Genomic DNA, 26,351 nt, shown 5'->3' with positions numbered 1-26,351 from the left:
CTCGTTGGCGGCTGAGCTCCTTTGAAATTCTGACCCCAACTGTGGGTGCCAAGGGCTTGGTTATCTGACCCTTATGGGCTTAGCTGGTGAATAGACCTTGTGAATTCCACCCCAAGTCCAGCCTCCTGTCTGTAAAGTCACACAAGGAGTCAGAGCTGGGACCCATGGTGGTATAATCAGGAAATTATACAGTGACTGAGGAGTTTGTAGGAACTACAAAGATTTTTGCCTCCTCTTTCCTCAGTCAGAGCCCTGAGTGCGGGGCTGGGAGTTCTCACCTGCCCAGGCAGCATCAAGCAAGAACACCTCTTAGGATCAGGTGGACGTACTTAACACAGCCCTGGGCCTCGCTCCTTCCCAGATTCTCTAGAGAGCCAGTCGGGAAATGAGGATTTGGTTTCCATGCAAAATTGAACTTTTTGTTTGTTTTATTTGATTTTTATTTAATTTTTTTCTGACATTTTCTGAGTTGTTGTCAAAAACCTGAAACGTTCCCCCTTCCCCAGTGATTTTTTTTAAATTGTTGTTTGATTTTTTTTTTTGGCAACTGAAAACCAAAATGTTTCACTTTTAAACTGAAAAATGTCAATAGACAAAAAAGGGAGAAATTGACAGTTTGGGAGTTTGCTTTTTTGACAAAAAAAAGGAAAAAATCCATTTAAGCAAAAAGCCAGTGTTGGAAAAGGTTTGGGTGAAAAATATGGGAGCAGCTCTAGTTCTGTGGCGCTCAGGTGTGGGTGTGTGTGTGGGGGGGTGAGGTTACCTGAGTTGCAGTCTATTGTGGTTGAAGGCAGAAATGGGGGCAGGGAGGGTAGCCGGGGGGGGGGGGGGTTAAGTGCTACTTACAGCAGGGAGGGAATTGGGGAAAGGGGTGAGTACTGTGTGCAGGGCAGATGCATCTGATCTGCATTGTTTCTTCGTTAGGATATGAGTTCTCTTCACACCCTGCAGCAGCTTGTACTGGTGCCCGGTCCTATGCAATCAGTTCCTCAGTTCCTGCTCTCTCAGGCCCAGGCTGGGCAACAAGGTAATAGCCATAGAGTGCTCACTAGAATCATTAATGCAGTGCCCTTGATACAGGTGGAGACACAGGTAGGTACATGGAGTGATTCAAGAACCAACCCACCCCTGACTAGATGGGCTGGTGATATCCAGGGCCAGGCACTGATCTCTCAGTGGCATCGATCCACTGACGTCAGGAGAGTCTCTCCAGATCTAGGCCATGGTGACCAAGAGCGGAAACTGGTTCACTGTCTTGCTCCCGTTGTTACTGACCATGCCTCTCTGTATTGCCAAAACTTTCCCCTTCGCCCTCTCTCCTGCATGGCAGCTCCCTCCCCTGTTGTACCTGAAGCCACCCCAAAGCCCTGACACCAGGCAGCTGCTCCAACCAAACTAAACCACTCGGTGATGGAATTCTCCTCTCTCGGCTACGCAGCTGGGGAGATGCTCCCACAGCGGCACTTCTGTGCAGCAGTAGCGCCACCAAGGGGCTGTGTGCACTGATCTCAGGCATGCCTCAGAGAAATGCCTCTCTCCGTTGAAATTCAGCACTGCATCTGGTTGGGTTAGTCTCAGGCAGGATGACATGGAAACACCCAGGAGCCTCATCCTTATGGGGAACCTGCTCTAGCGTCTAACTTCGGTATATTCTTTTGAGAGGTAAGCTTTTAAAAAATAGATGTGCATTACCCATGGCTTGGGCCAGTGTTGGTCATGGAAGGACAAACGTAGGTCCCGAGGCTACGATCTGATCTACGTAGATGGAGCCTCATACCCATGCTGAGTAACTTTTGACTTCAGTGATCATAAAGGCCCCCTTGCATGGACCGATTGCAGGATTTGGGCCACAGATACATTAAAACACACGATCCTAGAGTACGACAGTGTATAAACTCTGGATGAAAATTATTTCAATTTGTCTAGACTGAGTGGACAATCTGTCTAGCACTGATGGCTCTTAAGCCGTTATCTCTGCCAAGTGCTACTGAGTAATATATCAAAAAACCACTTGCTGTACATGTAACAATAATCTACTAAACTAATTATCCTGAACAGGTAGGATTGGAATAATCTACCACTAAACCGTTTGCTCTCAGTACCAACGCACTCATGTGCGATAGAAAACGCATCGTGCCAGAAAGCAGCGCTGAATATAAATGTGAGAAAAGTATGGAAGATTTCTTGGGTTCTGATATGTTGAACTCATAGGTTCATACAACTGAAGGCCAGAAGGGACCATTATGATTATCTATTCGGACCTCCTCCATAATACAGGCTGGAGGATGTCACCCAGTGATTTCTGAATCAATCCCTGACAAGTCTGCATCTCTGGTACAATTTCCCTCCTCATTATAAGCTTTTATTTTTCTGGGGTTATGGGGGGAAGGGATGTGTTTTGCTTTTACAACAATAGTGAATAAACCTTGACCAGTGAATAAACCTAGAGATATGCACAACCAGAGCCAAGCAGATTATTCTTTCTATGGTGTACATTTTATAAATCTAAATGTTAAGCACCTGATTTAAATTCCAGGAAGACAGTCAATACAGTGAGTCTCCTCCAGTTCCGGAAGCCACGGAGCTTTGTCTTATGAATTAGTTAAGGTTGTTAAAGCACCATGGAGGTAATAAGCATGGTAAAAGAGCCAAGTACTGCTATCCTCATCATCTGATTTCTGCAAGACAGTATTATGATTTATGCAGAGCCCAAAATGAGTCAGGTGCTTTAATGGTCAAGGAAAAGGACCAGGTCTCTGTCCGAAGGAGCTATTGTATTAATCTCAAGGGTCAAAAGAGTTAAAGGTGTCCGAAACTCTTTCACTGTCCGACATTTACAAGAGTGATACAAAGGTTCGGGGAAATTTCTACAGAGGTTTACTCTGTTTCTTGGCAAGCACCCAAAAGCTTTCCTCCTAAAAGATTCTTTTGAAAGTTTATTGACCAAACACAAGAAATCAAAACAAACATTTATACTGACACTGAAATTAAGTCATTATGTGAAACAAACTTAATCAAAACATGTTTGTCGCTCTGCTTTGGGAGGCAGCGTCTCCCATTTTTTATTAATGACCTTGGATGAGAAAGAAAGGGTTAATTTTGCTGTCATTCCTGTTGTGTGAAGGGTATTCACGTCTCCTGTTTGTAGAGACAGGCAGACACAAGGTGGAGAAGAGAGAGGATAGAAAAGGTGAGGAAACTACGGCTTTGGTTGAAGTTTTTGGAGCACTGGACAGCTTGTCAATTACTAGGAGATGCTTTGGCTGGCAGGTTGACCAGGACACCGGTTGCTTGGACCCTGGTTCACGTTCCGGTCAGGGACATCATCTGGTTGGGTCCTTCCCCCTTAGACAGAGCAGGGTTGTGGCCATCTTGTCTCGCTGTGCTGATGCAGTGGAGTTGATTTCAGGATTCAATGAAACGCCGAGAAAGTCAGAGAGAGGATTAGGGTTGCCAGCCCCCCAGGAATTAAAGATTAATCTTAAATTAAAGATTATGTCATGTGATGAATCCTCCAGGAATCCATCTAGCCAAAATTAGCAACCCTAGATAGAATAGGAGGAAAGAAATAGTGGGGCAGAGAGTAACGCAAAAGGGAAGGGAGATAGAACAGGATCTTACATGTCTCTGTGGCACTGGCAATTGGATATCCCCACTGATTGGCTGAGGACGGGGTGTCATGATGATACAATGGCTTTCAGGACTCTCAGGTGAAAAACAAGGTTCCGTGAACAAGAGCAAGGCCTGATGGTCTTCCTCTCGGGGAGAAAATCCGTCTGTCTGGTCCACTCCCTCTGTGTTGGGATTGGGGGAGATGAGATGAGTTAAAATGCGCCAGGGCAAGATGTGAGCTCGGAAGTGAAGATGCGTTGGGATGAAAACAAATTTCCGAAGTCTCCTTTGAAGAACCCCAAAAAGGGGGAAAAGTGGGAGGCATAATTCATCCCCTCGTTACTGTATCCACCTATTAGGCCTAGTGTCTGCCACTCCAAGTTTGATCCATTGATTTCCAGACCCACGTCATCTTGTTTATTAAGTCCAACCTCAACCTTGTATCTTATCAGTAGATCTGTTTCTGTTTGGACTAATTCGGTCTCTGTGTCTGGTTTCCTTGCACCTGTTCAAAACATTCTTTCTTGACCTACTTTCCATGGTTAATTCCCAAGCAGGCGAAAAATGATAAGTTATTGTGACACCTTGTAAACTTTTTACAATTGAGCTTACAGTTAGGGGTAAATATTTAGGCCCAATAATCGCAACAGAGCTTGGTCAGATTTTAGATGTGATGTGATGAGTCAGAATAATTAACAGGAGGGAGATGGGCCTGGTAGGTTAAAGTACCAAGATCTAGCAATGATTCAACTTGGTGTGCTCATGTAACAACCCCCCGACACATACCTCGAGGTTTGAATGCAGGGACTTTCAGCACCAAAGCACAGAAATCTACTAACAGTACTAGGTTTCCCATCCCCATAGTACCTAAGCACAGGTACCAAAAAGCTATGCACACCTATGATGCTATGCAGTTCCCCCATCTGTAAAATGGAGAAGATGATGTTTACCTTGGAGATCTATGGAGACAGTGCTGTGTGATACAGAGTTGTCTAGATTTTTAAGGAGAGGCCAGTCTAATCAAATCTCTCTCTCCCTCTCTCATCAGCTCTGCAGCCAAACATTCTCTCCTTTCCCCAGCAACAGAGCAGCCTCATCCTCTCGCAGCCTGGACCCAGCCTAGCATCACAGGTAAACTACCTTCTGGCTGCCTCAGCTGGAAGCGGGATCAAACTGATTATGGGCATCACGTCAACAGCGAGCTGGGATCCGCAGCCAATTTGCGCCAGGGAAGTGGATTGCAGCCCAGGCTGTGGGGATTCACCTTTATCTGTGAATATCCCCACCCCACCCCACCCTGCAAGAGAGGAGAGGCGAGAGAGGGATTCCATCTCCATAGCTCATTCCAGCCTTGGCTGAGGCTGCTAGCAAGGGGGACAATCCATGCCACTTGGTGGATGCTGGTTTCTGATTGTGGACGTATTGCTCCACCCAAGCGTCCTGTCTTTCCATCTCCTTTGCCAACCCCTTCCAAACCACTCCCTAGGCCGGGAAGCCCTTGGCTTGCCATTGCCTCAGTGAGATGTCATTCTTCAAAGAATCCAACAAGTTCCTATTCCCCACCCCCAATCCACAGCGCTTGTAACGCCCCCGTACAATCACAATTGCAGCTGCAGGGCACTTCATTGCTCGTTCCCACTGCATCGTGTTGCCTCCCTTCCTTGCCCTTGCATGTGTTTGCTTCCTGCTTAGATCATAAAGCTCCTCAGGGCAAGGCCAGTGTCTTTTACAGCCTCGTAAAGCACCTGGCCTGATGCAAGTGCTATGTAAACAATAGTAGTAACCTCTGAAGCCTTTCCTGTCTGGTCTGCATCTGCTTTTGATGACTTGTTTGCCTTTGCGGCGGCCTCTGTTCATTCCCGCTTGTGGGCTCTTGGCAACTGTGCCCTGAGTTTCTGGCACTGTTTGGAGAGAGCCATTTGCCCCTCCCAGCTGATCTTTCAGATCCTTCAAGTCTCTGCGGCCTTCGGTGGGATCATACCGAGGCAGTGCTCTTGAGGAGGTACAGGTTCTGGTTGGTCACTTCTCTATGCAGGCAATGGAATTCCATAGGTGACTCTACACGAGGTGCCAAAAACCTTCCTCCATTCATCAGGCAAATTGAATACTCCCCAGGCCTGCGCCCAACAGGCATCAAGCAGAACCCTGATGTAGAAACCTTTTTATCTTCCTTTTCCCCAGGCCACGCCAGGCTTGCTGGGGGCTCGGATGGGACGCAAAGTCAGCCCAGCCCGGGTTTGGAAAGTCAGCACCCAACCCACAAGGCTTTGCCCTTCTTAGTAACTCAAACAGCTGCTCCCTTGATTTTTGCAGCTGATCAGATGAGTCAAGGGTCCATCCTTTCATTTTTAAATACCCACCCTTCACTCCAGGTATTTGCTGTTATTTTATAGCCGTTACCCCCAATGAATGCCAGCTCCCCATTACTGACCTAGGTTTTGTATTATAGCGGCCCAACCTACATCCTGAACTTTGAGCCCACCTCCCCTAAAACAACTTACCCTTCTCATCCCACACTTTTCTGAAAGGATCATTTTGCCCATCATTGACATGCAGCCTCCTCAGCAGTGGGATGTGGCAGCTGTTTAACAGCAGACAGCCACACCAAGCAACGTTTGTTATGGTAGGACAGTGCAGAAAATCCTGTGGCTTTTCCGTTGTCATGACTCTGGTTTTGTTTCTAACAGGCAGTGGGACGTTCAGGGCTCCCTGGGCCTTCTTTAGAGCCCCATCTGGAGGTGCCACAGCACTTGCAAGTTGCAAAACACATGCCGTCTTCGGCCGTATCAGACGAACCCAGCGACCTGGAGGAGCTGGAGAAGTTTGCTAAGACTTTCAAGCAGAGGCGAATCAAACTGGGGTTCACCCAGGTGAGGGGCAAAAGGCAGTCTGATGATGAGTGGTTTAATAGTGAGATGCACAAGGTGGGGAGGGGGATTGGTTATGGATGTGGGCATGAAGAGGAGGGGCAGGGTTGGGTGCAGATGTGGGTATAGAAGGGAGGGCTTGATGCAGATGTGGGCATGGAGGGGAGTTGTACAGATGTGCACTTTATGGGAACACCACCTTGAAAGCACAGATGAACAATGGATGAACAAACCCCTCCAGAAGATACATTACCTGTAACCTCAAACCAAGCATAACAATTACCGTCCGCCTCTTTGGTGCGTACTGGGGTGTAGGAAGGATCTGGGAGTCTATCCCTAGTGGTGGAAGAGACTAGGTGAGTAAGCTGGTTTGCTGTTACAGTAGAAGTGACCTGGGAGTGAATTAAAAACACGGTGGGGAGCTGCGAGTGGGTTTTCTCAGCGAATCCTTTCATTCTGGTTCCCCCGGCAGGGCGACGTGGGACTGGCCATGGGTAAGCTGTACGGCAACGATTTCAGCCAGACCACCATCTCCCGCTTCGAGGCTCTCAACCTGAGCTTTAAAAACATGTGCAAGCTCAAGCCCCTGCTGGAGAAGTGGCTGAGCGATGCAGGTAAGGCACATCGCCGTGCTTGAGTGAAGGCTGCCATCTTGGCCAACAAAGTGGGGATTGAACCAGGCACCTCCAGAGCTAAAAAGCACAAGCTGCTACAGCTCAAGCTCCCAGACTGAGGCAGTCACAGGCTCCTATCCTCTGGGAATTGGGCACCGAGGGGGACTTGTAACACGCACTCACCAATGGCAAGCACTTGCAGGGAGAAGGGCAAGGTCACAGACAATGTCATCAGGGCCAACTCCAGGGTTTTTGCCGCCCCAAGCGGCAAAAAAAAAAAAAAAGCCGCGATCGCGATCTGCGGCGGCAATTCGGCGGGAGGTCCTTCGCTCCGAGTGGGAGTGAGGGACCATCCGCCGAATTGCCGCTGAATAGCTGGACGTGCCGCCCCCTCCGGAGTGGCCGTCCCAAGCACCTGCTTGCTAAGCTGGTGCCTGCAGCCGGCCCTGAATGTCATGAACCTATCGCCGGTTATCATGGTGTTGCAAGCTAAGCCACACAGACAGGGCATCCCATTATTCCAGCCACTTGCGAAGTGGTGTGCTCTTTTGATCAGCGTGTAGCCCTCAGACTCAAGAGATTTTCAGTTCTTTTCCTGGCTACTCTGCTGGGTAACCTTGGGCAAGTCCCTTTGCTACTTTCTGCCTCAGTTTCCCCATCTCTACATGGGGGATATTGAGACTTACCTCCTTTATAAAGTGCCCTGAGATCTGCTGATGAACCATGATTATGACAGCTAGATATTTATTATCAAGAGACACCCTATTACCTGTAGCACTGCAGTCCTATGTTATGTATCCTTTATAGACTGCAAAGCCACTATGGGGCATTGTAGCCACATCTACTTGAGCGACTGTGACATTCCATCCAGTGGTGACCTGGACACATTCAGCTGATTTTATTGCAACAGGGAATGTCTCAGCAACATGAGGCGAAACGCCCAACCCGATCCCCAGCTGGTGTCAATCAGCATGGCGCCATTGAAGTCACTGGCACGACACCGGTTTCCGACAGTTGAAAACTTAGTGCTCAAGGTGGCTGGTTGGGAAACGTCGCCAAAAAGGTGGAAAACAATATTTGGGGGAAACGTTCACTCCACCTTTTCTGACCAGCCTCAATCGAAGCTGGGATTTGGGGCTATTTTGGGCAACATTAAAAGTGTTACCGCTGGGGAAGGAGGGGTTCCGATACAGTATTCTGAGCCAGGATCTTTTACGTGTTTAGGGAGGGGTAACGGTTCCCAGCCAGCTTTCAGGAGCAAAACTCAATGAATCATGAGTAAATCTTCACGATCATTGTGGCAAACCCCAAGCGGACCTAGCACCACGCGGAGTGATCTCTAGCTAGGTCCTTAAGACCGTCTGGCGTATGTTCAGTACATTTGCTGCCAACACTCAGGATTCTGGGATGGCCCTTTCGCAGACTTTAGTCATTTTTGCCTCAGGGGCATGGACAAACTCTTGGCATTTTCAGTTTCAAGGACAGCAGGTTGTCACAGGTGGTCAGCTTCAGAAAAAAACACCTCACAACGTGAACATATCTGCTGCCAAATCATCTTGAATCCCTTTGTTCCCTCTTTTTCCCCAGAATCCACTCCTTTGGACTCCTCCGTGAGTACCCCTAATTCCTACCCTTCGGTGAGCGAGATGTTCGGGCGGAAGAGAAAGAAACGCACCAGCATCGAGACCAACATTCGTTCCACGCTGGAGAAGAGATTTCAAGATGTGAGGGGAAAATCTTACCACATGTTGTGAGCTCTATCTCCCAGCCCGAAATGCCTACTAGTTCTTGAGGCCTTGGCTACACCGGCGCTGTACAGAGCTGCAAGTTGCTGCGCTCAGGGGTGTGAAAAAACACCCCCCAGAGCGCTGCGAGTGCAGCGCTGTAAAGCGCCAGTGTAATCAGTGCCTACAGCGCTGCACGCTCGCTCGCAGTGCTGCAAGCTACTCCCCTCGGAGAGGTGGAGTACATACAGCACTGCGAGAGCTGCGGCAGCGCTGTGAAGTCCCCAGTGTAGCCAAGGCCTAAGCTAAGAGAGATTTTCTTTTTTCTTTCAGGATTTTTTTTCTTAGAAACTTTTCTTGGTGAAAAAGGCAGGTTTGGGAACACCAAAATATTTCACGAATGCATGTCAATTTCAGCAGATTGCTTGGGTTTAAAAAAAAAAAATTAATGCTTCATTTTGACTTTTTTTTTTTTTAAATGCCAAGTTTTCAATTTTTCGATCGGAAATGACTTTTTGTTTAGAAATTTCCTTTCATTTTACTTTAAAAATTTTCAAAATGTCAGATGCTCAACATCTAAAAGCAATGTTTCATTTCAGATTGAAAGAAATGTTTCGATTTCTTTGATTCGTCAAAAATGTCAAAAAAATTCAGTTTTGGTTTGACCCAAAATGATGATTTTTTTTTTCAATTTTTTAGAATTGCCAACAAACTAAAAAATCTCTTATTTATCAGCTAGGTAACTGCTTCAGGAAAGAGAGAATAAGATTTTACTAGAGCTATTTGGAAAATGGTATTTTGTTCCACAGACAATTTTGAATTTTTGGCAAAAAAATCAAAATATTTTAATTTTGAAGTACTGCCACAGGGCATCATGGGAGTTGTAGTTTGGGTGCCTCAGCTCCCATCCTCCTTGATAGGCTGAGCTCCCTATCGGACTGCATCTCCCATGATGCACCATGGTAGTATAGCTGTCTTATGGTGCATCATGGGAGATGAAATTCCAGCTGGGGAGATCAGCCCATAGAGGAGGATAGGAGCACAAGGCACTTGAACTGCAGTGCCCATATGGCACCATGGTGACATTTTAGAATCAAAACTTCTCAATTTTAGAACATTCAGATTTTCAAAGAAAGATCAGAATTTGCTGCAGAAAGCAGACACTTCTTGCCAACAAACATATTCAGTTGAAAATGCCATTTTCCTCCAAAAAAACAATTTAGATGGAAAATTTTCAACGGGCTCCAGTTTTTACCCTCCTCCTGCCCTAAATCTGTTTGTATCAAACTTATCCTCCTAGGGCTGGTGAAAGAACAATAGACAGCCTCTCTCAAATTATCAGGAACATGCCCACTTTGGCCAACATGGAGTTTCCTGCTCTAGGGCTCCTTTAGAAAGGGGAAACTTTCTCAATATCCTAGTGTTAAGCTGTTGTTTTCTTTATTATTTAGAGGTCCTATTGAGATTGGAGCCCCTTTTTGCTAGGTGCTGTCCAAACATATAGAGAGCATCTCTGCACCAAAGAGTTTAACCTTTGCGGGGGAGGGAAGAAAGGAGGTTTCATTATCCCCATTTTATAAATGCGGATCAGAGGGATTAAGTGACTCACCCAAGGTCACACAGAAAGTCTGAGGGAGATCTAGAGAGTAGAACCCAGATCTTTTGAGTCACTGTTCAGTGCCTTCACCGCAAGACTATGCTTCCTAGCTTCTCCTTACGTGACAGCTTCTCCTTAAATACTGATCTGAGGCTCAGTGCTTTATATGCATAGAGGGTACACCTGTGCATCCTCACCGACTCCACTAGACGTTCACCAGTGTGACTCAAAACGTGGACCTTCCACCAGATCTCTACCCTTTCCCATAGAGAAACCCAAATCTTCTCCCCTCCCCAGTTAAAAGCCAAGTCCAGATTCCTCTCCTCTTGCCACTCAAACAGCAGGTGATCATACAGCCCACTGAGACTTTAAAATGAGTTCTACAGAGTTTTCTTTGTTCACGTAATGTCCTCTCTTACCAGAACCCCAAGCCCAGCTCAGAGGAGATCTCCATGATAGCAGAGCAGCTCTCCATGGAAAAGGAAGTGGTTCGGGTTTGGTTCTGTAACCGGCGCCAGAAGGAGAAGCGGATCAGCTGTCCAGTGCCATCCCCCATAAAATCACCCATCTACAACTCCAGACTGGTGAGACCTGGTGGACCAAGGGGGTACCGGTTACTTTCCATAAGGCAGCAAGCGTAGCAGGGTACTAGGGAAACAAGTGGCTTGCAGGAAAAGGAGGCAGCAACAAATGATCTCGTACATTTGTATGGCATGGAAGCGTGCCTTGCCCCAAACTCTTTACAGATGAAACAGAAAGCGAGAGGGTTAGGTAATCAGAATGCCATTATCCAAATACTCCTGGGGCTAGTACCCTGACAACGAGTGGGCAAGACTTTTTTTCGTTTTAAGTTGCATCCAAAAATACGGCACTTTCAACAGCACCCTGGAGGCTCCTAGAGGGCATTGGCTCAGCACTGACTCAGTGGGCGGAGCACTATCTACTGCATCATCAGCTTCACTTCCTGCAGTGCAGTTCCCTCTAGCTGGGCTTTGGTTACTGCTGACTCAGTGGGAAGAGCACTGTTGATGGAATTAACACCATCTGATTCCCCAGCACCTCCAGGGGAAAGGTGTGGAGATGTTGCTGTGCAGGGGATGGACTGAGCTGGTATTCAGCATGCCAGGCTGCACTTGTCTGATGGCCTCATCCCTCTCCGCAGAATGTAATTGTTTCTGCTCTTTTTTAAAATAAAGACCAGATCACCAGCTGGTGTAAATCAGTAAAGTGCTGGGCTGATTTACACCCGTTAAAAATCTGGCCCTATGTTTCTAGCCTTTACAGTTGCAAAGAAAAGTTTTCAAATGCTAATGGAGGCTGAGTTTTCAACAATATCTCGGAGAGTTGAGAACTGCCTCCATTCATCTCAGTGGGCTGTTAACTCTGAAGCCTACTGATGATGGTTTACATCTCAATGGACATTGGAGAAGAAACACTGAATTGCTCTGGAACAGTGGGTGGCGTACAAGTCCACCAGTCTATCCCTTTTCCCCTCCTGCCATGGGATTAGGTGGTGGCGGCTGGAGAATTTATAGGGTTGGGAGAATGGAAGGGGCCACCTAGAAGCAAGACACAAGGGATTAGAAAATGAGGATGTGTTAGAGCATGGCCCTGAGGAAGTCGTGCTAACTAACATGATGTTAAATGTGACTTTGCAGTCAATTTAAACAGCCAAGTCCAGTTCAAGGCGCCCGCTGGTACTGGGTAAACCCAGCTAGGAAACATAGGGCTAACCATGACCGGCTCACAGGATGTTAAACAAAGCTAGTCCCTGCCTACGTGACACTGCCCACGAAGTCGTGTTCAGCATCATGTTAGTTAACACAGCTGCTCCAGGACTTGTTCTCATCCAATCAGGAAGTGAAGCCTTCAGCCACAAATGACGACCCAGGTTAGAGTGATGTTTCTCCCCTTTGGCCCCAGTTCAGCAAAGCATTTAAGCATGTGCTTAACTTCAGTGGCACTTGAGCATGTATGTAAGTGCGCTGCTGGGCCAGGGCATCTGAGACCAGAAGGCGGCATCCATTGCTGCAGCTTCTTTCGCCCCTCGCCAAGCCTGGCAGTGCAGCATTATAACCTCTCCCAGCCTGACGTGCAGACAGGGCTCTCTGCTTTTCGGAGTGCATGGCAGTGCCAGGGGGAGGTGGCACAATCCTATGTAGCCTCGCTACAGAGCACGAGCTGCTCTCCAGTATGGGAGGCACTGCATATAAAAGACACTCCCTGTTTCTTTGCCCACCTCAGTAGCTGCGGGCTTTGACTTGGCACACAGAGGTTTCCTATTAAGGCAGGTCTGTAGCTTGTTGACCGTCTAATAGGCCTGGCTACAGTATCAGGTGAATCCTTCTGCAGAAGTGTCTGCACTCATTCAGTGCCTTAGCTTTGACGGTATCAGTGGCCTCTTTTATTCACTGTCCATGAATGTTTTCATGTGTGAATTTTTGTTGGAAAGGGCGATCGTGTAAAGAGAGAGCATCACAAATATTCGTTCAATAGTGTATTTGTAATCTGCTGGTGAGTGGGTGTTGTGGATAACAGCCAAATACTGCTGCCAGTTAATGAGCTGAGCTCAAGTGGCAGGAGTCTGTTCTGGGGTGCTGAAGGTTGCTGGGGATTCATATGGGGGCAGGGCGGTCATTATGTAGTCACAAGGGACAGTCTCATCTTGAAATCTCAGTGGGTTTGGGAGTCATCCAGTCAGGGAGCAGCAAAATACCATGTGACTTTTGGCCATCAGTTGCACAGCAGGACAAGCTACTTGCAAGCAATAAATATTCAAAGCAATAGTTTTTGTGAGTAGATTTGCCATGAACTTGTTGGCTGAAGTGTGATCACATGAGCTATTCACTGATCATGCCAAACAATTTGTTATATTTGTTTGATTAAATTTATACAAATAAAAACAACAGACGTAGATCGCCCCTCCCTCCTGGAAACTAATTACAGCCACAAAAATCTTAATTGGCAGCTAGCCCCAGACCAGGCAATAAAACTCAGCCCCCTGAAAAGAAAAAAATTCAGTGAAGTCATTAAGAAAGAGGCCACGATTTTCAAAAGTGACTAATGATTAAAGATGCCTCTGATTTTGCGTCCAACTTGAGACACCTGGAAGGGCCCTGATTTTCAAAGGATGTGCTCAGTGCTTTTGAAAATCTTGGTCTAGGTTTGTAAACCTCCAAGTCTCTTCACAGATAATTAACAGAATTTGAAAATAAGGGCACGTCTCCAAAATGTAGTTGCTCTAACTTACGTCTGCATACAATTGCCGCAGTAATTACATCACTTGTGTGTGTCCCCACTTTGCTCCTTGTGTCAGCAGCGCGCATCTTCACCTGGAGTGCTTGCACCGATTGAATTGTCAATTTGGGGCATTGTGGGGTGGCTTCTGAAAGCCAGCAACAGTCAATGTAAGCAATGCAGCATCTACATTGACACTGCATTGACCTAACTACATCGACTCTTTGCCTCTCGTGGAGGTGAAGTTATAAAGTTGATGTAGCGGGCAAGTTATGTAGGTGGGAGCGAAATTTTAGTGTAGACACTTCCTTAGTTAGGTTGACGTAAGCTGCCTTTTGTCAGCCTAACTGTAGTGTAGACAGACTTAAGCCCCATGTTGAGATCCTCAGCAGTGCTTCTAGTCCCTCGGCACTGGGGTGAATTTTGCCCAAACAGAAAAATGGGACTAGCTTTGCCAGTCAGAGGCGGGGAGCAAAGCTGGTAAAAAACCATGAAAAAATGTTGGCAATTTTTACCTGAAAATGTTTTTCATTGGAAGATATTTTTGATGAAAAAATTCTCCACTGAGCTGTGGAGCCAGTCAGAGAATGCCCTCCCCCCCCCCCCAGAAAAAACCCACACAAGTGTTTTCAAAAACTTGTGCACGTTGGTTTTTGTTTGAAAATAAACAAGCAAACCGCCCAATTCCAAAGCTTATAACACCCTCATGCTTCAGAGCATAAGCCAATTTTTAAATATTAGGGATTGGGGGGGGGGAATTCCTGGACAGATTATCCCATAACTGCAGGGTTTCTTGCACCTTTCTCAAAGGCATCTGGTGCTGGCCACTATTGGAGACAGTATAGATGCCCCCCCCCCCCCCGGTCTGATTTGTTATGGCTGGGAGTGGGAATCCTAGAACAGGGGCAGTGTGTGTAGATTCTGCGGAACGCAGCGGCTTAGTAGATAGGGGTTTCTTGTCATCCTTTGGTGAAGGAGGCTGCCCTCTGCCTGTCTTTCCCTGAGATTAGAGGTTCCCAAACTGTGGTTGGCGAAGGGTCCCAAGATCTTGCTGGAGATCTATAGCGAGCTGCCTGGTTATATGGTGCTGGTTCTCTTCCTGGTTTCCAGCTGAGACAAACAGAAGCAGTGGGAGGGGGGGATGAAACAAAGAGCAGAGGGGACTGTGGGCCTGCTTCTCTTCTCACTTATGCGGGTGTGACTCCGGGGTAACTCCAGGGAAGCCAACGGAGCCATGTCGCTGTGAATAACACCGGTGTTACACCAATGTAAATGACGGAGACTCAGGCCCGGAGCTCGTAGCCTTTTGGAAAAGACCAGAACATCTATCACGGGAAAGGCGACTTAAAATACGTAAATGTTTTCCAAACATAACGTGTCCATGCAAGCCACCGTTCTAGTACCACCGCAACATTGTGTGAGTGGGGAGCCACCCCGCGGGACGGCTAATGGGAGAGGAGATGTCCATCAGACAACCTCTCTTCCGAGATCGGCTCCGCACTGTGAAAAAGCTTGAGAGCCCCAGCCCTGGAGTGAGCCCGTGTTTGTGTGTGTTTGGGACGAAGGGATTGGCGTCTACACGTGCACAGTCCAGTATGCTGCCCAGGGGGAATGGTGCGCCTCTCTCGCAATACTAATGTGGAAATCTGAAGTGTATCTGGATAAGACATCTGTGTGGGTGTGTGCACAGTAGACTAAGGGATTCCTGTGGGAATGGGAGGTGAGTCCGTGATGGTGTGTACTACTAAGGGAATGGCACTCCGGGATCTATGTTCTTATTAATAACTGTGTGTCACTAATTCACTGCTGGCTTCGGTTCCCTTCCAGGTCTCTACCTCAGGCTCCCTGGGCCCCCTCTCAGTCAATCCGATCCACGGCACCATGCCTGGGACAGGTAAGCCTGGCTCAAGGATTGATGCCTCTCTCCCAGGGCCGGCTCCAGGATTTTTGCCGCCCCAAGCAGCAAAAAGAAAAAAAGTGGAGGGGGGAGAAAAAAAAAGCCGCGATCGCGATCTGCTCTACCGCCGCCGAATTGCCGCAGAAGAGCGGGACATGCCGCCCCTCTCCGTTGGCCGCCCCAAGCACCTGCTTGCTGGGCTGGTGCCTGGAGCCGGCCCTGCTCTCTCCTTTCCTTCACTGGTAGCAAATTCCCTCTTGCTCTGCCGCCGATCAGTACTTAGACCTTATATTTGATCCAAAGGCTGCTTGCATTTTGACATTTGCAGCCCATCCTAGATGGGCTCCTGGACTGACTGTAATTAGCTGCCTGACATGACCAGTTTAGCAGCGAGGGGTGCAGGTGGTAGAATCCGCATCTTCACTCTGGCCAAGTAGAGGAAATTCCCCCGGGGGTGGAATGTTTCCTGTCGTCTCAAAGGCAAACGCTGATATCTAGGGATGGAAGAGACCAGAGCAAAACCCTGGATCCAAACACTCCTGAACTTTGAGAGGAGCTGGCTCCGGATCGATCTATTTCTCGTCTGATTCTTAGATTGTCAGCTCTTTGGAGCAGGGACTGTGTGTCTGTTCTGTGTCTGTGCAGCGCCTAGCGCAGAGCGGTCCTGTTCCGTGACTAGGGGTCCTAGGCATGATGATGATAATTATAATAGGGGCTCAGGTCTCTCTGTGCTAATGTGAAGGGCTTTGGAACAAGACTCAACTCCCCAGCTTGGGATTTATTTATCTTTTTAAACTCCTTCACCTGCTCTCACCCAAGCTCTCCCCCTTCTTTCTGCTCTCTTCCTTCCATTCTATCCCCAAAAGCAACTGCCTCCCTCCCACCCACCTTGCCGCTGCCTTCAAGTTCTGGCAGAGGGTTTGGGGCTGGGAACATGCTCCACGGGGTGTGTCCTTGGAGGGAGATTCTGGCGTCTCTTCAGCAGAGACCTGGCAGATCTCACACTGGAGGAACCATGTGCTCCAATCGCTGTGCTTTGCTGCAGGGAGGATGCCCCCTGACCTCTTGTGTAGGGGTGTCTAGCTTGTCAGACCAGGGCACGGTTAACATGCATTCGCTATTGCAGCAAGCCAAGGAATAAGGAGAGCAGTGGGACAGATGCGCCTGCTCCCCAGTAGGAAAGAAGAGGTGAGCCTCATTCTTGTCTCTCTTCTCGTGCAGTAACATCGTCGTGTTCCCCTGGGAACACCAGCAGGCCCTCATCCCCCAGTACAGGGCTCCATGCCAGCAGCCCCAGCGCATCCCAGAGCAACTCCAAAGCCACAATGAACTCGTCCAACTTCAATCCTTCTGGGTAAGTCGATGGGGAGCACCTGGCACTAATGCCCAGGGCGTGGGGGAGCAAACAGGACCCTCGAGAAGAACATTCAGGGCTCGCTGCATACTGTAGTGATGGGCTTTAGAAAAACCAAGTTAGATGGGTTCATTCCATTGTGGTGGTTTCATGCTCACTCTGAGAGTCCATGGGGAATGGCTGTTTTCTGCTTCCAGACTTTTATAGAAAAGGCCACATTTCTTTGAAATCTCCTGCCAGCAAAAATTCAGCATGTGACCAGGTAGAGGGGGCTGTGATGCTTTCCTCCTGTATGTGGTAGGCACAGTGGGGGAAAGGAGAGAGGAAGAGGAGAAGATTTATTTTGCTGTTGCTCCTACTTAGACCCTCTCCTCCGCATCCAAGCTGCCCTCCCGGGGACTGACCCGCTGTGTCCACCCACAGTTAAAGCCCTGGGGATACATTTTCTTTGTCTGTTCTGTCCCCAGCAGATTCCCCATGCTTTGGGGCGAAGCCCTTCTAGCTGTTTCTCATCACATGCCCCGCTACTAAGTTCAGTGCTGCTGCTGGTGTCCCTCTCCTCCCCGGGTCACTGCTGCTCCTGCTCCCAACCAGCATTGCTCATGATAGCGGCGACAAGTTAGCAGAAAGCAAACCCAGAGCGTGTTGGGTGTTGCAGCAGCTGCTGTACCTCCTGAATCATGGAGGAACTTGTTCTGATCCTGTACACCTGCGACGAGGCAGGATCTGGTCTTACGTTGCCCCTGTGACTCCGCGTGCATGAAATCTGAGCATGGCGGATGCTTCTTGGCCATTCAGAGAAGACTGGCTTGGTTATAGTGCAACCCACCCTGAGTTTTGCTGTGAATCCCCTGTTGGGTTTAGAGGATCGGTTGCTGGCTAAGTAGAGCTACAGATGAAATAATGATGGGCTCCCGTTTCAGGGGAAAGGAAAATAACGGTGCATTTGTGTTTGTTGTTTCCTTTGTTTTTCAGAACTTGGTACCGATGGAATCAACCCACTTACCTCCACTGAGGCTATTGCTCCATCATGCACAAAGGGAGCCCTGACTTCTAGCCATGGACCAAAGTTTGGAGCGACGGTGCCTTCAAAGTGCAGCAGAAGGAAGGTCTTGCTTATGGGAGCCCAGCACAGCTGAACTGTTTAGAGACTCAAGCTGTAACTGAGCCTCCCAGGAGATTCTCAACTCCAGCAGTGAAATTTAACACCCTTCTAGGTGTTAACCAAAACAATCCCTCACTTAGCCATAGCAGCACCAAACACTGTCCAATGCGTGCGGATCTCCGCGATGCTCTGTATTGTCTGGGACTAGCTAATCTGGATGGATTTCCATATCTCACTCCTCCTTCTCCTAGTTCATTTCAGAGCTTCCCATGAGAAGGGTCTGCAGTGCCGTATCTGACCCCACACCCCTCCGTCCGCACCCACATCCCAGAAACCCCTGAACTGAACCCAGGTTACCACGGTCATTTCACCAAAGGCCTGCATCTAGATGTGAGCTTTGGTATCCTATCGACTTCCCAGGTTAATGTCATTGTGCTTTATTCCCTACTCAACCTACGCAATGGTTTGCCCCTTTCCTAAAGCTCTTTTCTTGCATTCTTTAAATGTTTAGAGCCAGGTGCCTCTTTACCTTTTTGTTTTCCTTTTAAAAAAAAATGCACCTTATTTGTAAAGACACTGCTCCGGTCATTGCTCAGCTCCAATCCTCGCCCCACTGCTGTCACTCTTAGACATCATGGGTGAAATTCTGGCTCCTTTGAAGCCAACAGGAGTTTTGCCCCAGGATTTCGCCTCGTGTTTATTTTGCTTCCCTCTTATTTATCCATTGGGCTTCATCAGCGTCCAAACAACAAGACCTGCCTAAGTTTGTATCTGTGTGTGTACGTGCTGAGCATTTTTGCTGAATTATTAACATGTAAATAGCTTTCCCATTCTTTGTGGTATGTTCTTCCATTCCTGGGAGGACAGTTTGTATAACTCAGGTGTGAATTTTGAGGATTTTATTTTTCTGTGTGTGTATTGTTCAATTTCATTTAAAAACCAAAGTATAGAAAATGTAACAAATTTCACAGAGTATCAACAGGGAAATCATGCTTATTTCACAGCTCATCTATCTGAAAGGAGCAGATATTTCATTTTGTAGAGTAGAATTAAGACATGAAATACATTACAAAGTCCTGAGCAAGATCCTCAGCTGGTGTCAATTGTCATAATTCCAATGATTTCAGTAGAGCTCCAGTGATGTACACCAGCTGAAGCTCTGGTTCATAAAGTGTAAATAGACATTCTGGTTTGCAATGTTAATTCTATTTCTTTTTCTGATGTCTGATGGTTATTTTTAGGCAAACACTAGCTACATTTTTAGGAGTAAAAATCCTGTTTCATTAGTGGTTTGAACAATTGTTTTCCTTGATTCAATGTTGTTTTTAAAAGCTCCCCAAAAGGCTCTACATTCTGGGGTTGTACCCCACAATGAATTAATGGATCTTTAGGGTTTCTCAATCGCTTCCACACATAGAACTCAATCCTGCAAACGTTGTATATTTCAGCTGTGTATATTTTATAGAACCTTATTCTGTAATTTTCTGGTTCATTGGTTTTTTTTTTTTTTCCTGAAACCAGAAACTCTAATAATAACTACAGCTGACTGAAAAATGGTTTCATTCAAACTTTTCTGTGAATGGTTTCATTTTTTTTTCAACAAAATATTTTGAAGTAAAAAGGGGATAAAGAGTGGAGAGTTTTTTTTTTTTCCCCTCCAATGAAATTTTTTTCCCAAAAAATTGAAAAATATCTATTCATAATTTTTTAAAAAAAAAAAAATCAAATAAAATGAAAAAAAAATTTTTTTTGCAAAATTGTTCATTTTGGTCAAAAAGACATCTTCTGTCAGGGGGAAAAAAAGTTTCACTAGAAAATTTTCAACCAGCTCCAATAATAAGAATAAGAATAATTAATAAAAGTCCAGATCTCATCCATTAACTTGAATGGAGCTACATTTATTTATACCAGATGGGGATATGGCCCCAAATATTTGGGTCTGATTCTCCAGTACCTTCTAACTATATGACTCCATTAATTTAAGTGACCTATATACCACTGGTAAAAAGGCAGAAGAGAAATCCGGGTCAATATGTCCAGAAAGCTTTCTACTTTTGGCCCCTTGCATAATATGGCTAGAATTTTCTTAGTGGCTCTTGCTAGTGGAGTCCTTGTATAGTTTCCCTTGCCAGTATGGAAAGAGATTTTTTTCCCCAGAACTGTACTAGACAAATGGAGCTATAAGAGACAAAGGGGACATTTATTTAACCACTGGATTCCCTAGGGAAAAACAAACTCTACACTGGTCAAGGAAACCGCACTCTAACAATTGCATTTAAACCCTGCTGTGGCCTGCATGGCTCAACCTCAGAGGATTATCCTGCAAATACTCCCTACCCTTACTGCTGTCAAATGTCCCATTAGCTTCAATGGGATTTCTCGCAATAGCGTGCTCTGTTCCTAAACATAAGGCCCCAACTGTGCACAACAGAACACCTGTGTGGAAACACATTATCTTCACTAGGTGCAGCAGTCACCAAGCCCTCCTTGATAGTGCAGGATTGGTGCATATATGTTTATGGGTTTAAGACTATAATGTGGACAAAAAGTACTGGTAAAGGTGACACCTAGCAATTTAAAATCCTACAGAATTCTACAGGACACACTGTTGTCAACTACTGTATTTTGAGGCCATAACTAAAATACCACAGTATATTTTTATACAGGGAACTTGGTTCTATGACTGATAAAAATGAGCCCTCTGGTTTGCACATGGGACTCTGTTAAAGAGACACTCTAAGGTATTCTAGGCCTAGCATTTTGATTGTTTTCATTGGAAACCTAATATGAACAGAAATATTTTCAGTCTATTATAAAACATCAATGAAAACAGCTTTTTGTTTGTATTCAAATAGTTCTCTTGGCAAGAATCTGCCACCTGAATATTGCAGCCTTGTGCTAATTCATGAGAACCTGACAGTGAAACTGACCAGAAGCAAAAGTGAAATAGACTAACCTAGTTCCACTATCCAAGATGAGGGAGCTGCAAAAGGTAACAAACAGCACTGATCTTGAAAATCCAACTTCAATACATTTTTCAATGGGACTTGTGCTCCTAAATCATGCAGGCACTTTTCAAATTCCCACATTTAATGCATTATTAGTAACATGCCTGATTAGCTAGTGGGCTTATAATAGATGTGTTTGAATCTGAATGTGTTTCCAAGTACATTTAGCTAGCAACTGGAAACCTGAGTATTTTTACCTCCATCATTAAAATGCATGATCTTTCAACCCTGGAGTGGGGTCGCCACTTTGAGAAATGAGTAAAGATTACGTGGACAAATAATGCAGAAGTTATGAGCTGAATCCTGCTGGATTCTTAGTGCCTGCTCTTCCCATTCAGTGCCAGGGAGCTTAGAACCCTTGTTCAGCAGTTCTTTCATACACATTTACCTGGTGGAATTTACCCACAACCATCCTGTACTAATGCTGCCCCCAATGGAGACTTTGTCCGCATAATCTCTGGCTGAGACTAGTTTTGGAAGAGATATATATATATATATGAGAGCGTGTGGAGTCGAGCGACGCTACGTCCGGCTCATGAGACAGCTCATGGTGTCCGACACCATCAGGTAGTCCAGAGACATTTATACAGAACACATCACAGGACACCGTCAATACCACATTGAGTAATGGAGACCGCCGACCAGGGAAATAACCCACTTCCTTCCCTGACAAACCAAGGGACACACCCCACCCATGTACTTATTCGCGACACCGATACTGAGTTGGACTCTTAATACATTCCATGGGTGGCTTACCCGAGCCCACTTATCCACTGCCGTTCTAAAAACTCCCGCACCCCAATCTGGGTCTATGCTGGTTATGTGATATGTATGTCTCTCGTGATCCTTGTAACTGATACCTGTAATCCCTCATAACTCAAGCCGCACCCCAGATGTACAGTACCTTCCCTCTTAACTTGTGTATATTTAATTTTAAACATTAACTTTAATAAACATTTTAAATGTGCATACATACACCACCAGAGTGCGCTCATTGCTTTTGTTCACATGCAGGAGCTTTGTTTTCTTTCCTACATAATTAGATTACATACAACATTATAATTAAGTGGTTGACCTGATTCATTTCCATCGGCTTCACATAAACAGTTTAGTCAATCCAGGCTAGGCAGTCGGTAGCTGTTTTGGTTGCAGAATTATTTCTCATTATTATTATATTATCATAGCACCTAGGAGTCCCAGACATGGACCGTGACCCCACTCTGCTAAGCGTGGTACAAATTCAGAACAAAAACACAATCCTGAGGAAGAGAGTTAATACAAATCCAAAAGTTATTAAATGTTTATATTGTGGTAGTGCCTAGAGGTTAACAGGTAAACATCTTCTTGCATTAGGCACTGTACAAATATGTAGAAAATGACAGCCCTAAAAATCTTCCCTCACACGCCTTTTCTGAGATGGAATGTTAGGGAGGGTGGGATGGTTGCACAGTGTTAATGAGAGAATGAGGCAATATCCGAAATCTCATCAGGGTGCTGCATGCACCCATGCAGCACCCTGACCCCTACTTACTGCAGAGCTGGGGTGGGTCTGCTGACTTTAGGAGGATAGGACCAGCAGATGCAGCACTACAGCTGGTCAGAAAATGGGGTTTTATTCCAGCAGAAAATTGAGACTTTTTGTAAAAAGAACAGACAAGCCAAACGCATGCTAATGGTCTGCTTGAAAGCCAACAATTTTTGGCTGAAAACTGAAAAATGTTTGGGTTTCGAGTTGTCAGCTTAAAAAAAAAAAATCTAAGAAAGCAGACTTCTTCCATGAAAAAGTTCAAAAACCCCGTCTTTCCATGGGGGGGGGGGGGGAGGAATGTTAGTGGAAAAGTTTCACCAAACCCTACAATATATAGAATGCTTGCACCCCTGCATGTCACTACAGCTCTGCGGGGCTCCTGGCACTGCAGTCTGGGGTGGAGTTCTAGGGTAGAGAAGTGATGGTCCACGAGAGGATCAGAGATGGGGCTGATGGATTTGTGACTACAATGATCCACCTACCATATGTCCTGGAGGCCAGATCCTCCTAGATAGTTCACAGTGTGAACTTCAGACCTCACAGGCTCAGGCCCTGGGAGAGGAGGAATTGCACCAGGAGAAATGAGGAGGATGTCAGAGCTTGGGAACAAGATTCTTCCCCCCACCCAAAGGGGACACACTCACAGAACTGTATACTAGGAAGAATTATGGCCTTTAATTCTTAGGCTCTTCAGGAATGCCTGTGAAGCTCCGGGCAACAAAATATGGGAGTATGATAAAAGGCGGAAACATCTAGGTAATTTCTTTAATGACAAAACTAAACATGATCTGCAGACATCCATCTGCACTGGGTATGCTGCAGACTCTGAGTAAAGACAACAAGAATTTGGCCTGGCCCAAGTTTACCATTGATTTCAAGCGGCAGTCGTGCCCATGTAAAATGTGGCAAAGGTGACTAGATACTGCTCTGTAATTTGAAAGAGGTGACTTGACCCAACAAGTCTTCCTGTCTGCAAAGGTGATGACTGTTTTCTGATCATATCAAAAATGGCACCAGATGTTAGTCATTCCGCTGATATACAGGGAGCTGCACAAACTCCTCCCACTGTAGGATGCGTGGCCTTTTAAACATTCATTTGACTCTACTACACAATGGAAGCAAGTATGTCATGGGAATGGGATTTGAGTATTTCTCTGTAAGACAAAGACTTAAAATGTTACTACTGTTATGAAAGTGATGTTATAATTTAAAGGCTATCAGACAGGAAGAACAGTCTTGTCTTTAAACCATTGGACCATGGCTCGGGAGATCTGGGTTCAGGTTGTGACTCTGCCACTTCCTGGGTGCCCTTGGGCAAGTCACTTAATCTCTTGGGCCCTCAATTTCCCACCTGTAAAACGGAGGCCATAATGCTTCTATTCTCTCACCCTTTGTTTGTCTTGTCTACTCAGACTCCAAGCTCTTCAGGGCACCGATTGTCCCTTACTATGTGTATGTACAGTGCCTAGCACAATGAAGCCCCAACCTCAGTTGTAATAACAGCAATGTGTTCAGCGCTTTAAAGCACGGAAACCCACACAATCCCTGCCCTAGAGAACTTACAGTCTACAAGATGGATTGTAAGCTCCTGGGGGCAGATATCTTTTTGTTCTGTGTTTGTACAGAATCTAGCACAATGGGGTAGTGGTCCATGACTACGGCTCCTGGGCACTATAGTAATATAAATAATCATTAATAAAGACAGACAAATCCTGGCCCCATTGAAGTCAATGGGACTTTTACTGCCTTGGGATATGGAAAAAAATTCTTATAACATGGCCAAGATTGTCAAGAGTGACATGTGAGTTTGCGTACCTCGATTTTTGGTGTCCAAGTTCAGACACCTTAAAGGGGACCTGCTTTTCCAATGGTGGGCACTGAAGTCTATTAATCTGTTGTTTGTGTGTGCAAAGGAGAAATTAAGGGCTTGTCTATGACCTGAAAGTTATTTCAGATTAAGGTAAATTGTGAATTTAAAGCACAATAGCTATTCCAGAATAGCTCCCCATGTGGACACTCTTATTCTGGAATAAAAGGGGGAGCAATTCTGGTTAATTTCCCCATTTAGACAAGTCCAAATTCTGCTCTCATTTATACAGTTGTAAATCTGGAGCAACTTCACTCAAGTCAGTGGAATTTCCAGAGTATATGACCCTTTATCTAGTTTAGGTCTCCAAGTCTACAACGTCCTTACAAAAAACACTTTAAACTGCTGCATTACGCTCCCCATGTTCTAACCTGTGTCGGCTACTCTCTCAATGTAGGGCCAGATCCTCAGCTGGCATCAATCAGCATCGCTCTATTGCAGTCAGTTGAGTATGCTGGTTACACTCAGTTAAGGATCTGAGCCTTAGCCTGATGAATTTCCCATATATTTGGAACTGCTAGGGTTACAGAAAGCAAGCTTCTTGAACAGACTCTAAACAAAGCACCAGCTTCCAGTCTCATTTTCATCTGTGAAAATCTAGAACAAACCTATAGATTCATATATTTTAAGACCAGAAGGGGCCATTATTGTTATCTAGTCTGACCTCCTACATCACACAGGACATAGATTTCACCCAGTAATGTCTGCATCAAGCCCATATCTTGTAGTCGAGCTAGGGCACGTTTTTTTGAAAGACATCCATTCTTGATTTAAATACGTCAATTGCGGGAGAATCCATCATATCCCGAAGTAAATTGTCTCAGTGGTTAATGACTCTCACTGTGAAGTTAAGGTGAGTTGCTCCGAGTTTTCGCAGCTATAACTAAGATCAATATCTGACTTCAAACTAACAAGCAGTGCTTACATTTCACCTCCAAAACTTATTCTAAATAATTGAGTCTATTCCAAGTTCCACCAATGAGTACATTTTGGAGGGTGGGCTCTGAGAGTTAAGGAGAAAACTTATAAACATATTGTATGAAAATGAAATACATGCAAATATTTTGTTCCCCCTTTTTATGTCCACTATTTAATACTATGACCATTCAAGTATAGACAGAAGTAAAATCTTCATAGAGAGCTGGCTAATAGTATTCCTATACTATCATTTGTATTATACTAGTGTTTACTGCCCTCACTAAGGTTAAGACCCCAGTGTGCTAGGTGCTGTACATACAGTCTCTGCTCTGGAAAGCTCACAGCATAAAACTGGCCATTTATGTTTATGGACACACATACTATCTAAGGGAATCTTTTAGGTGCCTTGAACTGATTGGGGAAAACACACATGTCCTGTTGTTTAATAAGCAGTGCTAGGGAGAAAGGTTTTTATTCCCAAGCTCTCTCCGAACAATTCTAAGCACTCGCCTTCAGCAAGGTCCGGGTTCTATTCCATTTTTTATAGGGTCTTACACTGCACTGATAATTCTAGTATCTGAGCACCCTCTGGTAGTGTGTTAAGCAACATTAGTACACATCGGTCATGTGTTGTTTGCTTTTATGTGCTCCCCAGAGGAAGAAGTGTGTGCAGTGGAGTGTCTTGTATTGGTAGGGGTTTTTTTTTAATTGAATAAATATACCCCTATGTGTTTATATTGGAGAAGGCAAGGTCAAAGAAATGCACCTTACACATGGAGTGAAGGGTGGTAAGGTTTGGGGTGGTCCTTAGTTCCTGGGAGAAGTCATTCCACTGTCTTGGGCTGCCCCTAGGGAAGGGTCTGTCTCCTGCACAGATGAGCTTTACTCTTTTGAGAGTTCTATTGTGCCAGAGGAACAAACTTGCCCTTCGGGGTCTTTGGATGATCTTTTTAGGTATCTTGGACCCAGACTACAGAGCACGGGGCAGGAAATTCCAGCTTGACAAGCCTGACTGTCACCACC

At 45.9% G+C, this 26,351-nt stretch overlaps 1 protein-coding gene across 1 annotated transcript in view; it reads left to right on the top strand.

Moving 5' to 3' along the window:
- The window catches only part of POU2F3 (POU class 2 homeobox 3), a 57,638-nt gene extending 39,721 nt beyond the window's left edge, over positions 1 to 17,917 (top strand). The window contains exons 6-14 of the mRNA XM_024196671.3: positions 925 to 1,027; positions 4,661 to 4,743; positions 6,300 to 6,482; positions 6,952 to 7,093; positions 8,681 to 8,817; positions 10,837 to 10,998; positions 15,479 to 15,545; positions 16,770 to 16,902; positions 17,878 to 17,917. Of these exons, the coding sequence (XP_024052439.2) occupies positions 925 to 1,027; positions 4,661 to 4,743; positions 6,300 to 6,482; positions 6,952 to 7,093; positions 8,681 to 8,817; positions 10,837 to 10,998; positions 15,479 to 15,545; positions 16,770 to 16,902; positions 17,878 to 17,917 (1,050 nt within the window). The remainder of the gene's footprint in view (positions 1 to 924; positions 1,028 to 4,660; positions 4,744 to 6,299; positions 6,483 to 6,951; positions 7,094 to 8,680; positions 8,818 to 10,836; positions 10,999 to 15,478; positions 15,546 to 16,769; positions 16,903 to 17,877) is intronic.
- Positions 17,918 to 26,351: the final 8,434 nt, after the last annotated feature.

The sequence above is a fragment of the Terrapene carolina genome, unplaced genomic scaffold (genome assembly GCF_002925995.2).
Source record: "Terrapene carolina triunguis isolate 2854851 unplaced genomic scaffold, T_m_triunguis-2.0 Scaffold374, whole genome shotgun sequence".
NCBI classification, from domain to species: Eukaryota; Metazoa; Chordata; order Testudines; family Emydidae; genus Terrapene; species Terrapene triunguis.
The sequence above is the reverse complement of the archived record's forward strand: the minus strand, read 5'-3'. Positions and strand labels throughout refer to the sequence as shown.